The sequence below is a fragment of the Camarhynchus parvulus genome, chromosome 18 (assembly GCF_901933205.1).
Source record: "Camarhynchus parvulus chromosome 18, STF_HiC, whole genome shotgun sequence".
NCBI classification, from domain to species: Eukaryota; Metazoa; Chordata; class Aves; order Passeriformes; family Thraupidae; genus Camarhynchus; species Camarhynchus parvulus.
Window position 1 is genome coordinate 3,672,149 of NC_044588.1, and position 12,942 is coordinate 3,685,090.

At 51.4% G+C, this 12,942-nt stretch overlaps 1 protein-coding gene across 1 annotated transcript in view; it reads left to right on the plus strand.

Moving 5' to 3' along the window:
• Positions 1-12,262, plus strand: part of MAP2K6 (mitogen-activated protein kinase kinase 6) — a 62,256-nt gene extending 49,994 nt beyond the window's left edge. Inside the window, exon 12 of the mRNA XM_030961881.1 lies at positions 353-12,262. Within this exon, the coding sequence (XP_030817741.1) occupies positions 353-430 (78 nt within the window). The 3' untranslated portion in view covers positions 431-12,262. The remainder of the gene's footprint in view (positions 1-352) is intronic.
• Positions 12,263-12,942: the final 680 nt, after the last annotated feature.

The following is a 12,942-nucleotide window of genomic DNA, read 5'->3' on the forward strand; positions in this document are numbered from 1 at the left end:
TTGCCTCAGAGCTGCTACTCACCCCCCAACAAGGGGGGGGGGGGGGGGAATCTGCTCCAGCTGGATGGGTTACCATGGTTTGGGAGGTGTTTTGGGGCACATGAACAGGGTTTTCTAACCCTCCCCTTGCCTCCAGAGCTGCTCACTGAGCCCTCCCAGCCAGGTTTGGGGGGAATCCAGGGGGGCATCACAATTCCATGGAGCAGCCCTGATTGCCTCAGCTGTAAAACCCCAGTATTATGCTGCTAAGGACAAAACCTTCTTCACTGTCTAGAGGGTTGTCTGAAAAACTTTTATGCTCATTGTGGTGAATAATAAACTTTGCTGTTTTCCTCTCTCTTTGCTTTCCCAGCAACATCCTTTCTTCACCCTGCACGAATCCAAAGAGACAGACGTCGCCTCTTTTGTCAAGCTCATCCTGGGAGACTGAGAACTGGACTTGGGGAAGAATTGCCCTTCTGTGGACTGGTGGGTGCAGGGGAGGGGCACGTGGCAGGACTTGTCATGGAAGCACCAACAGAAAGTGGTTTTGTTTTGCTTTGGTTTGGTTTTATTCTGAGAAACCCCCGCCTCGCCCGAGTGTTTTGAAAGGGTTCTTTGGTATCCATAGTGACATAGAGCGAGCTGGTTAGTGGAAACGCATTTTAATAAGGTTGGTAACCTTAAAACAAAAAACAAAACAACAACAACAACAGAAAAAAAATTTTTTTTGAATGAGTGATTTACATATTTAATGACAGTCGAGGTTCCTCTTCCTAACTTGCTCCTCATCCCCCTTCCCTTCCCCCTGAACCAGAATTTGCTTTGTCATGGTAATAGGTGCTATGGTAGTCATGAAGTTGTATGTAGATTTATATTTTGTCCCTTCCATTATTTTAATATTTATGTTAAGTGCTTGATGGAATAGATTTCTGTTTTATATGAGGATGAGTGCGTGGTGATGATGAAGATGATGATGATGTTGATGATGATGATGATGATGATGCAAAATGAGGCCACAGCAAGCAGCACTTGCAGGGCTTTGCTGGGGAAAAGGTGTCTGAGGAGAGGAGAGAGCAGAGGAGAAGTGTCCCTGTTGTGGAATATATTTCATGTGCATCATAAAAGGAATGGATGAGCAAGACTTGCAGCTCAGCTGCTCGAGCTGTGCCAGGGAGGGAGGCCCTGGTGTCCCCTGTGTCACCTCCAGACACTCTGAGTCCAGCTGGTGCTTCCCAGCCCCGTGCCACCCCTGCCCTGCTGGGTGGGAGTGCCTGGGACAGTGTCTGGGACAAGAGGAGGCAAGGAAGGAGGCTGTGAGAGAAGTTGCACAAAGAGGAGGAGGAGGAGGAGGAGGAGGGGGAGGAGGAGGAGGTGGAGGTGGCTGCCCTGGTCCGTGCCCGCCTGCCCAGCAGCGTTGCAGTGCCCGAGGCTCCCTTGGGCTGGGGATGAGCTGCTCTGGGCCTCAGTGGGAGCTCCTCTCTCCTCCTGGGGGTGGGGCAGGATCACAGGGTGCACGGTGGGACACCCCTCAGGACTGGGGGCGTTTAGTGCTGGTTTCCAGGGCTCCTGGCACTGCTTTGGCAGCAATCCCTCCCTGCTTGCCCACAGGGTCTGGGAGTGCCAGCGCTGCCAGGAGCCCCTGCTGGCACGTGGACTGGGCTGTGCCCAGCCCCAGCTGGGCTCTGCCAGCACCACGGGGCTCTACAGCAGCACTGGGCTCTGCCCTGGCTGCAGGGGGAAGCTGCAGCCTGGGAAACCACGCAGGGACACCACAGCCCACCCTGCCCAGGAGCTCCCTGCTGCTGGCCAGGGGCAGGAGGAGGAGGCTGGTGAGGTGGGAGAGGAGCTGGAGGTGCCTCTGCCCTGTGTCAGTCAGTGTGTGGAGCAGGGGGCACTGTGAGTGTTGCTGAGCCCGGAGAGAGGCTGCTGGCTCCAGGTTAATGCTGCTTGGAGCCACAGCTGCCTGAGCTCCTCTGCCTTTGCCCTGGCTCCTTCCCCCAGCCCTGCAGCGGGCCTGCCTGTGCATCTGGGGGGCTGCACAAGTGCCTCGTGCCCCTGCACGCGCTTCCGTCCCCACCCCTGGCTGGGGCACAGCCCCTCAGAGCCAGGCGTGAGCAGAAACACCCTGCCCTGCCGTGCTGGACCTGTGCAGGTGTCACTGAACCTGTGCACAGTGTCACTGACCCTGTGCACAATGTCACTGAATGTGTGCAGGTGTCACTGACCCTGTGCACAATGTCACTGAACCCTGCTCTGCAGTGCTGGACCTGTGCACAATGTCATTTAACTCTGCCCTGCAGTGCTGGACCTGTGCAGGTGTCACTGACCCTGTGCAGGTGTCACTGACCCTGTGCACAATGACACTGACCCTGTGCACAATGTCACTGAACGCTGCTCTGCAGTGCTGGACTTGTGCACAATGTCATTTAACTCTGCCCTGCAGTGCTGAACCTGTGCAGGTGTCACTGACCCTGTGCAGGTGTCACTGACCCTGTGCAGGTGTCACTGAACCTGTGCAGGATGTCATTTCACCCTGCCCTGCAATGCTGAACCTGTGCACAATGTCACTGACCCTGTGCAGGTGTCACTGAATGTGTGCAGGTGTCACCCTGCCCGTGCAGTGTACTGAACCTGTGCACAATGTCACTGACCCTGTGCAGGTGTCACTGAATGTGTGCAGGTGACACTGACCCTGTGCAGGTGTCACTGAACCTGTTCACAATGTCACTGACCTGGTTCAGCATGTCACTGAATGTGTGCAGATGACACTGACCCTGTGCACAATGTCACTGAATGTGTGCAGGTGTCACTGACCCTGATCAGGATGTCATTTCACCCCACTCTGCCCGGGTACAGCTCCAGGCTCTGCTGGTGCAGGCTGGAACAGCCTGAGGGGATTTTGGGAAGGGATCCCCTGGCAGGGCAGTGTTCAGTTCCCCTGCAGGGCTGCGGGGTGGCACTGCTGGGGACGTGCCAGCCCTTCAGGGAGGCACACAATGACACCCTCCAGTGCCTGGGCTGCCACTGTCACTGTCACCACAGGCTGGCAGTGACCCTGGGGTGCAGCAGCTCAGCCCTGGGCTGGCACTGGCACTGTCACTGTCACTGTCACCACAGCCTGGGGTGCAGCAGCTCAGCCCTGGGCTGGCACTGACAGGCAGGGCAGCATTTCTGGCATTTCTCACTGCTGGTGCAGAGCTCCCAGAGGGCTGGCAGGAATCAGGGTGCCGTTCACAGCTCACTGGGGCTTTGGGGAGGAGGTTCCCCTTGCTCAGCCCTGCCCCAGGAGCCTGGCCAGCCCTCGGGGAAGGACAAGCTGCACGTCTCAGCCTGTGCCCAGGGGAACCTTTCAGGTTACATTTTGTGGCGGGTGAAACACGAGGATGTTTTACTTCTCAGTGTAATTTTAAGAGGCCTGGCCTGGCTCATGATCTGCCCTCTCATATTCCATGGTGTGTGTGTGTGTGTGTTTTTGCTCTCTCTCACTTTCTCAGAGTCACAGAGCTGTTTTGATTGATTGTCCTCAGCTGCAGCTGAAAGTCCAGCCAGCCAGTTTATAGACTTGGTTCCAGCATCAATTCTCACTTTGAAAAACATGACATTTAAAACCAACCTTTGGTTTTCCTACATATGGATCTGATGCTTTTGTTCAAGATTGTTTTTGCTGCTTTTCCCCTGCAATATAAGTCTCATTTGGACACCACATCTCCTTGACCTCAGAGCACCTTCATTTCAGTGCCATGGTAATTGACAGGTTGAATTTATGAGACACTGTCAAGGCTCAGTATTAATAGCAGATATTAATGTCACCAGCGTTTTCCAATAGAGAATTAATGGCAGTGTTGTCTGTAACCCTCTGAAAGGATTCCTCCTGCCTCCACACAGGCCCTGCTTTTCTGCTTTCTGCTCTAATCCCTTGGTTTTAATGACATTACAACAGGGCACTCAGCAAATCCCTCCCCTTCCCTGCTCCTTCTCCGTGACTTTGCTCCTTTTCAAGTGGTTGGTGCGAGCCCAGAGTAAGTGTGGAGCTGTCTGAGGGTGGGAGGTGCTGTGAGAGGTGCCCAGTGCTGAGGGGAGCTGTGGTGGACACAGAGCTGTCCCTGCACCCCTGGTGGTGGACACAAAGCTGTCTCTGCATCCCTCGTGGTGGACACAAAGCTGTCTCTGCACCCCTGGTGGTGGACACAGAGCTGTCCCTGCATCCCTGGTGGTGGACACAAAGCTGTCCCTGCACCCCTGGTGGTGGACACAAAGCTGTCCCTGCATCCCTCGTGGTGGACACAAAGCTTGGCCTGAGCCAGGAATTCCTTAGACAGAAGCCAGAGCTCGGTGGCTGCAGCTCAGGGAGGAGAGCCAGGGACTCCTGTGTGCCTCAAAGCCCTGCAGAGCTGCAGGGTGAGAGTCAGGCTCTTCTCTCTGCTGTTGAATTGGCGCCTCTGTGAAGATCAAAAGCCTTTGGTTGCTGCTCAGGTCTTTGTTTGGCCAAGACAGGCTCTGGGAAACCTTTCCTGAAGAGCCCAGGGATGGAGGATTAGGGATGTTCTTCCCAAAGGTGTTGTGTGCTCGCACAGCACAGGGCTTGGGACTGCCCCAGAGTGGGATTTTTAGAGAAGCAGGTCTCAAATGCCATAAACCTGAAAGAACCCCAAAGGCAGGGGGCAGAGAGAGAGCAAAGCTGCTGGGGGCTCAGCCCTGGGCTGTGGGCTGGTGGGTTTGCAGGGCAGGGAGGGCCTCTCCAGGCTGCCACAGCCCATCCCATGTCCCTCCTCCTCCTCCCCCTGCAATCTCCAGGATGCTGCAGGCCCTGCCATGGTGGAGCTCTGAAGTGTCACTGGTAGCAAAGATGTTTTCTGGGTCCCCAGGAGCCCTTTGGACCCTTAAATCTGTAAAAAAAAGGAGCTGGAGGGCATTTTCTGGTTCCTGTTCTTAAGCACCAGGTTCATGCTGCTGCACTGGGTGCAATGCCCATCTTTCCTGGAGTTCTTCCAGGTGTACAAACCTTGACACAGATATCTCTGTACTGTATTTCTCTGCTTTTCCCTGACTTTTGATGAGTTTACTGCTGACAAAGAGGCAACTCTGACTTGTTAAGGAGGTGAAACTTCATGTCTGGAGGCAGGTGTGTGATGCAGGAGGGAGTTGGTGGGTCCCTACTTGAAAAAATCTCTAAAAAAAATCTCAATTCTCAACCCTGTGGTTGAGCAGGTGCTGCTGCACCTTGTCCAGGTGGGAGGGGCTGAGGGCAGAGCCTCAGCTGGGATTTCTCCATGCTGCTGTGTACCTGCCCATTTCCCTTCTTCCCAACACGTTCTGGAAGAGGAAATCCTGCTTGGTCAACACAGCATTGCTTCAGTGGCTGCTCTGGTGTGCTTCAGACAAGGTTCCCACCAGCTCCCATGTTTAATAAATCTTTTTTATTCAAATCAACCCCCAAAAAGCCAGCCAAGATGCTCCTTTTTTCCATTTTTTTAAAATTTCTTTCCTTTTCCATCTTGTTCCTGTTAGAGGAACTCTGGGAGCCTGTCTTGGTGCTTTCACTCTTCCACATGCCAAAGATCCCTCTTAGTTATGCTCCTGCCAAACCAGATCTTATAGTCTTGCCTCTGAAACCATCCACTTCCCTGCTCCTCGGGGTTCCTTTTGTTGCTGTTGCTTTTTCATTGAATTTCCTCCTGTTTATTGACATGTCTATTGTTGAGCTTCCTGGACACATGCAGCTCTCTTTTTTTGGGATGCAGGGAAAGACAAATAGTTGCCTTCACTTGTGTGCCCCTGCTGTTGGGGAAACACTGTCAGGGCTGTGATTCCTACAGCTGGGATGGCTCACGTGGAGCTGGGGTCGTGGAGGGTGTAAACTGGCCCTGCTGCACTGCCTTGGCTGGAGGAAAGCCACTTTGGTCCAGCTGAGAACCTGTCCTGAGTGTCTAAACAGCTACTACACACTGATAGAGATTAATGAGCACAAATCCCCACGGATTAGCCGTAAAATGGCGATTTTGCTCATTAATCTTCATTGCCACGTTGTGGTTGTTGGTGTCAGAGCAGGCTCCCCTCTCTGCTCTGGGAGTGCCCAGAGGAGGGGGCTGAGCCTGGGCAGAGGCAGGCTGGGCAGCACACACAGAGCACACCACACGTCCACATTTCACACCCTGTCTCCTGCCCCCAGGCTCCTTGAAAACCCTTAAGCAGCAGCAGAGGATGGATCCCAGGGCTTTGCCTGCTCCTCTGGCCTCTGCCTGGGCTATCAAACCCAGATTGTTTCTGCTGAGAAGGGATCACATCTCCTCATTAATATTTCAGGTCAGCCTTTGCTGGAGCAGATGGAGAATGTGAAATTTGCCCCGTGCTCTGCAGAGCTGGGAGATCCCCCCCTGGATCGTGCCTGGAGGAGTGGCAGCTCTGTTGAAGGCTGAAAGGACTCTGCTCCTTCACCCAACCCCACTCCATAAAAACAGTGGCTTTTGGTGATAAACAGGGTCAGAAAAAGCTGCAAATCTCGGATTTGAGGCGTTTGCAGATGAATAAACACAGGCAGGAGCTGCTGGTGCAGTGCTGCAGGCACAAAGGTCCATTGCTGGATAAATGGAAAGGACTCTGAGAGTGCAGTGAACTTCAAGGGTGGATTTAATGGCCTGGGGACAAAGGGAGTGCTCTGATGGGCAGCTGCTGTCAGTCCTCTCTGCCAGGGAGGAGCAGGAGAGGCAGGACCCAGCCTGAGAGCAGCCTGGCTGCCCCTGCCCTCCCCACACCTTCCTTCAGGCTCAGATTTGTCAGTCCCACTCATCCCCAGCTCCAGCAAGGGGGCAAAAACCTAAAACCCAAAAGAAACCCACAGGGGAAAACCTGCAGGTGACCCAAGGCACGCTGCTGCTGCTGCTGTGTGGCCTTAGAAAAAGGGAAAAGCCTGGAAGGTTTTTCCCTTTTATAAAAAGGGAAAAGGCCTGGAGGCCTCTGGAGCTGAGAGAGAAGAGGGGAAGCTTTCAAGGTGGTCCCAACGAGATTAATGCTGGAAATGCCCCATTTTCAGGCCAGCAGGAGGAGGGAATTCCCCAGGGACAGCCAGGGAGCAGCTGGGGCTGCAGGATGGCTGGGGATGTTTCCATCTAGGAGAGAACATTCTGCCATCTCAGAGTGTCCCAGAACACCCAAAAACCTTCAGCATTTTTATGGTTTGGGGTTTTTTTTTCAGGGTGGATACTGCAAAAAGTCAGAAAGGGCTTTGATTTGTGTCCTTCAGAGCAGCCCTGGGATGCTGCAGAGCTCTGGGACACCTGACATCCTGAGCACCTTCATATCTTTATTTTCATGTCAAAATACTTCTCATTTTTTTATTTTCATGGGATTTTACTGGCAGCCAGCAGGAAGGGGAAGGAGCCTGCAGTCCATGGAGTGTTTGGTGGAGGAAGGAGCTGCCTGTCCTCTCCAATTCCCTGCTCCCTAATTCCCCACCTGGGAATCCCCACCCCACAGGAGTTTGTTTGCTGCCCTTTGGGACGCCTGACATCCTGGGCATCTTCATATCTTTATTTTCATATTAAAATATTTCTCAACTTTTTATTTTCATGGGATTTTACTGGCAGCCAGCAGGAAGGAGCCTGCAGTCCATGGAGTGTTTGGTGGAGGAAGGAGCTGCCTGTCCTCTCCAGTTCCCTGCTCCCTAATTCCCCAGGTGGGAATTACCTACACAGCCACCCTGCAGGAGTTTGTCCCTTCATTTGCTGCCCTTTGGGGATGCTGGGCGGCTCTGGAGCTGCAGCAGCCCTGCTCTGAGGTGGCTGAGCCCAGGCAGCAGCCAGGATGAGCCACAATCCCTTCCTTGGGAGGCTCCTGGTGTTTGGAGGACGGGGCGAGCGTCCAGCGGCCGCGAGGTTCTGCGGGATAAACCGGGACAAGTTTGGACGTGGAGATGGAAATCTCAAAAGCTCAGACATCCTTTGGCCATTTCCAAAGCTGCCTGGTGTTAGCCAGACCTGAAAACCCTTCCTAGGAGTTTGATTTCGGGGTATTTTGATCTGTTACTTTCGCTTTTGGGCTTTAGCTAAATCCAGGAAACTCGCAGTGGTGTAATTTTTGAATCAAGACTAAACACACCCCGAAGTATTCCTGAACCCATCAGGAAAGCTGATGCTTGGTTTATCTTCCAGGAATAATTCAGGCCAGCTCAGGCTTGAATTCAGTCTGGTTTTGCCCCTAGATAATGATTGTTTTTGAGGAAATAATGAGAGCAGGCCGTGATCTTTCCAAAAGGCTGTGACCTGAGGCACCAAGCTGTTCCAGGAGGTGGATGGAGATAAATTCACTGAGAGGGGCCAATGTCTGGAGGCTGGAAGAGCAGCCTGGAGTATCCATGGCCTCCAAAAGCTCACACAGACACATTTTCCCCAGGAATTATGGGATGGAGGTGTTGGGTTCTGCCATATCTCGGGATTTTTCCCTCTAGGAGAGAACATTCCGCCATCTCAGGGTGTCCCAGAACACCCAAAAACCTTCAGCATTTTTATGGTTTGGGGTTTTTTTTTTCAGGGTGGATAGTGTGAAAAGTCAGGAAGGGCCAGGTGTCCTTGATTTGCACAGCCAGGGTGAAGAAATGTGGATTAAGTGCCTGGTAAAAGCCAAAAAAAGGTGTGTTTAAAGATAAATCCCCGTCTCTGTCACAGCTGTTGAGCCAGGATCGAATTTTCCCAAATCCAGGTACAGCTGCAGAGCTCTCCATCCATTTTTAGCCCAAATTTACTCCCAAATCCTGCATAAACACCTACAGCATGGACTGTGCCTTCTGGGGGGCTTCTTGCAGGCTGGGGCTCAAAATCCAAAATCCCCCACGCCAGGATTTGGCTCTGAATTTTCCCTTTACAATCCGTGTGTAAAGTGAATTTCCAGGGCTCGGCCGCTGTTTTTATTTTGGTGAATCCAGTGGTTTGTGCTTGGTGAGAGCTGTCCCTGTGCCAGGGGCTGCTGGAAATAGTCACAACATCCAAAAGAGCTGGAATTCTGCATTTTTTAATAGCAATACAACGAGGGGAAGCTGCTAAATAGAGCTTCTTGTAAGCTGGAAATGTGTTGGAGTAAAATTTGTCATTTCTTGTAGGGGAAAAAAAAAACAAACCCTAAACAACTCTCTAAAATTGTCCCAAATCTTCAATTTAAGGATTTACAGTTTTATTGGCAAAGATCCATGTTTAGCATCAATCTATGGGATTTCTAGACTTTCTGCCTTAAGGTGTGAAGTCTGCTTTTTCTGGAGATGGTGGGAAACCTGTAACAAGAATATTTCTACATCGTTTTGGCTGGGAAAAAAAAAAACCCCAAACACCAAAAAATGAGCAAAAAAATGGAAAAGCACCCAGATCCCAGTGGTCTGGTGTTGGAGAGGGCACATGAACATGTTAGGAAGGAGAAGACTTTCCAACCTGCTGTAATGCAAGTCCTTTTTTACTTCATTTTTAGGAATTTTTTTTTTACAGTACCATCATTTGGTTGCTTAACTGTGAAAGTCTCTGCTTTTCCATCCCTGTGGAAGGCTGATATTCTTTCTCATGTTCTTCTTATTTATTATTTATCCCTTTCTGGTACCATCCAAGAGGTGCTGAGGTATCTCCCAGCCTGCCCTGGAGCCATGTGGAAATCCCTGTGGTTTCTCCTACCAGCTGGGATGGCAGTAGACACCTAATTACCATTTTAAATTATATTTATAGCAAGTTAGATTATTTTTCTTTTAGCGTCCTGGTTTGCTCTAGAATTAGGCATGGGGATAAGGAATCTTGTTTTTAAAAAATTGGTATTTTTTTTGGAGTTTTCTTTTAACATCTTGGGGGCTTCTGAAGAAACCTGCTCACTTTTATGTTTGTAGGAGGGAAAAACGAAGTGGGTTTCTTGTTCCTTTGAGAGGGGATTGAGTAGCACCAGGGTTCAGTTTAGCTGGTAAAATGCTCTGTGTCACATCATTAAAACCACCCCGAATTCTGACAAAACAACCGCTTTCCACCTGAAAATTACAATGTGGTTGGTGACAAACTTGGTTTGTGCAAGGCTCGTGCCAGGCTTTTCTCCGTCAGATTTCCATGGGGTTTGCTGAGCCCTGGGTGCTCAGGGTGGGCCAGGGCAGGGCTGGGGACAGCCAGGTGTCACCTCTGGGGGTGGAGGACGCCTGGTCCTGCCGAAATAATCCAGCAATTCATCAGCAGCTTCTTGTTCTCCAGGGGATGTTGAGGGCAATCCCTGAAGTGTGGGAGAGAATCAGGACTGGGGGCCTCAAAACCCGTCAGGTTTTGTTCTTTTTATTCCCTTTGTCCCCTTGGAAAAGGTGCTTCCAAAGCCTCCCCAGCCTTTCTGCTCAAGAAGAACAGAATCGGAGAACCACAGAGTCATTAGGGTAGAAAAACCTTGAAAATCACCGAGTCCAACCAAAAACTCAGCACTGCCAAGGCCACCACCAACCCATGTCCCCAAGTGCCACATGCCCACATTTTAAACCCTTCCAGGGAGGTGACACAAGCCCTTCCCTGGTGCAGCTGTTTTCAGACAGCTCACGCTGCTTCTCTGGTTTGTTTTCTTTCCCCAACGTATAAGAAACGTTGGGTAGCAGAATGTGGAATTGATTAGAAGTTCATAAAGCAGGGACCTCAGAAGGATGTGGGTATAAATGCTTTTCAGGCATCCGAGGTGAACTTTAAATGGAGCTTTGGCCCTCATTTGCTTTCTGCTTTTCAAAAACCATTTATGAGAAAGTGGACCTGTCAAAGCCATGCATGAACTTTGCCTTCTTGCAAATAACTTGTCTCAAAGTAAATTGTCCAAATGCACAAGAAACTTGTCTCAAAGTAAATCCAGTAGCTCTACAAAGCTGGAGTTGTGTGCATTAGAGGGTGTGAGAGGTGTGTGTGTGTGTGTGTGTGTGTGTGTGAGCACGTGTCGTTCTTGGGGGTGTGCAGGGAGTAACTCGACCATTTTGAGATTTACAAAAACACAATGCAAGTGCTTTTAGAAAAAAAAAAAAAAAAAGAAAAAAAAGGCAGCGTAAAATATTTATTTCTTGGCAGAAGTACATCAGACCGCATCTCCCATCCTTCTTTTAATTGCTTGGTGTTTGTTTGTGTTGTCTCAGGCTTTGCTGGTTTCCTCTGCAGGGCTCTGTCACCTCACACAACCCCTCTGTCAGCCAGGGCACGGGGCAGCTCCAGCCCCTCAGGAGAGCCCTGGGGTGCAGGCAGGGAGCAGAGGCAGAGCTGCTGCTGGGTTAAAGGCAGCGCAGAGCAGCGTGGGTGATTTTCAGTTTCCAGCCTTGTGGAGGGAACTGTTCCCTTGTGAGAACCCAAACCACCACAGCCTGAGGCAGCACCCGAGTCACAGCCTTGGGGAGGGTGCTTGGCCAGCCAGGGCAGCTTGGAGGGGGCGAGGTGGCACTGGCAGGGCTGTGAGGTGGCACTGGCTGGTCGGCAGGGTCCTGTGGGCTTTGCCCAGGGTTTGGAGCTGCCCTGTGTGGGGTGGGTGCTCCGAGCTCCCGTTCCCAGCCAGGTGCAGGCAGTGCCAAGCTCACTGCTTGTGCCCGTGCTCCAGAGTCTTTCTGAGGTCACCTGGCTGCCCACCTGCACGTCCCTGTGCTGCCTTCGCCCATCTCTGCTGTTCCTGGTGCTCTGGAGATGAGCAGGGGTAGCAGAGTGACAGTAGGACTGTGTGTGTAATGTTTGAGAGGCTTTTACTCCATGTTGTTGTTTTAATGAGACGCTTTTAGGATCCTTGCTGAACTGGTATTCTTTAACCTTCACTGCCACAGATTCTTTCTTCCCTTCCCTTTCTTCTCTTCACTTCAATGAGATTGGCAAAATACATTTGGCTTTAAAAAAATCCCAACCAACCCCAAACCCTGCTGATGGGATAAGTTACTCCTCTTTACTGTGCTTTGATTTGATTTCTCAGGATACTCAGAGGTTTTTCACTGCTGCTGAGAGGGGACAGTACACCTTTTTGGAGACTTCAACCACTGTAACAGTTTTCCAGATGTGTGTGTGCGTGTGCGTGTGTGTAAGCCAGCGCTGTGCGTGCGTGTGTTCTGCTGAATATCGTGTGCATCTCTGAAATGCTTCAAACAACTGCCTGGAAGTCAAAAAACCAACCACCTCTTTCCAGTCATATGTTTGCCGTGACTTTTCATAACCACACTTGAAACTAGTGGTCTTGGATGGAAATATTCAAAGAGCAGGGCATCTTTATAGCAATGGTATGTCAGTCGAATTACGGGAAATGTACACAAAAATAAATAAATGAAATTTAAAAGGAACGTTCTCTCAGCCTACCTGTGTTTCCCTCAGTGGGAGTGCTACCAGTTGTGTCAGGACACGCTTTGGGCTGCTTTTGCCATTCCCATGGGAGGTTTTTGGGGATCATCTTACTCCCAGCAGCTTATCATACATTACTGAAAGCTCAGGAATGCTCAAGCTGCTCGACAGGGATAATTGTCAGCGCTGGTTTCCCTTTCCCTGCTCGGGCTGGCGGGGCAGGCGCAGCCACATCCCGTCCAGCCCACATCAAAGGCACGGCCCGCAGCGCCTTCCTGCCCCCAACCCTCCCCAAAATCAGCTTTTCCAGGGGTTCCAGGGCACCCAGCCCCGTGCCCAGCACTGGTCCAGGCTGGGCTCTGCTGGGTGGGAGGCTCAGCACCCCCCGGTGGAGTGGCCAGGGGCTGGGCTGGGCTGCAGGCCAGATGTGCTGCTTTGCTGTGGTTCTGCATTCCCCATCACTGTTACCTGCCTTTCTTTCCAGGGTGGCTCTCAGGCCACTTTTTGTCCTTTTGTCCTGATACAAGGCCAGTGTTCACCCTGAGTTCATTGTGTGAGCCAAACCGCGTTGCTGGAGTGAAGTGTGTTGGGCTGGTCGTGCTGAAACATGAATCGCTGCTTCCCTCCTCCTCCTGTAAATAAAATTATCCTTCCATTTCTGTTAGAACTGCAGAAAACAACA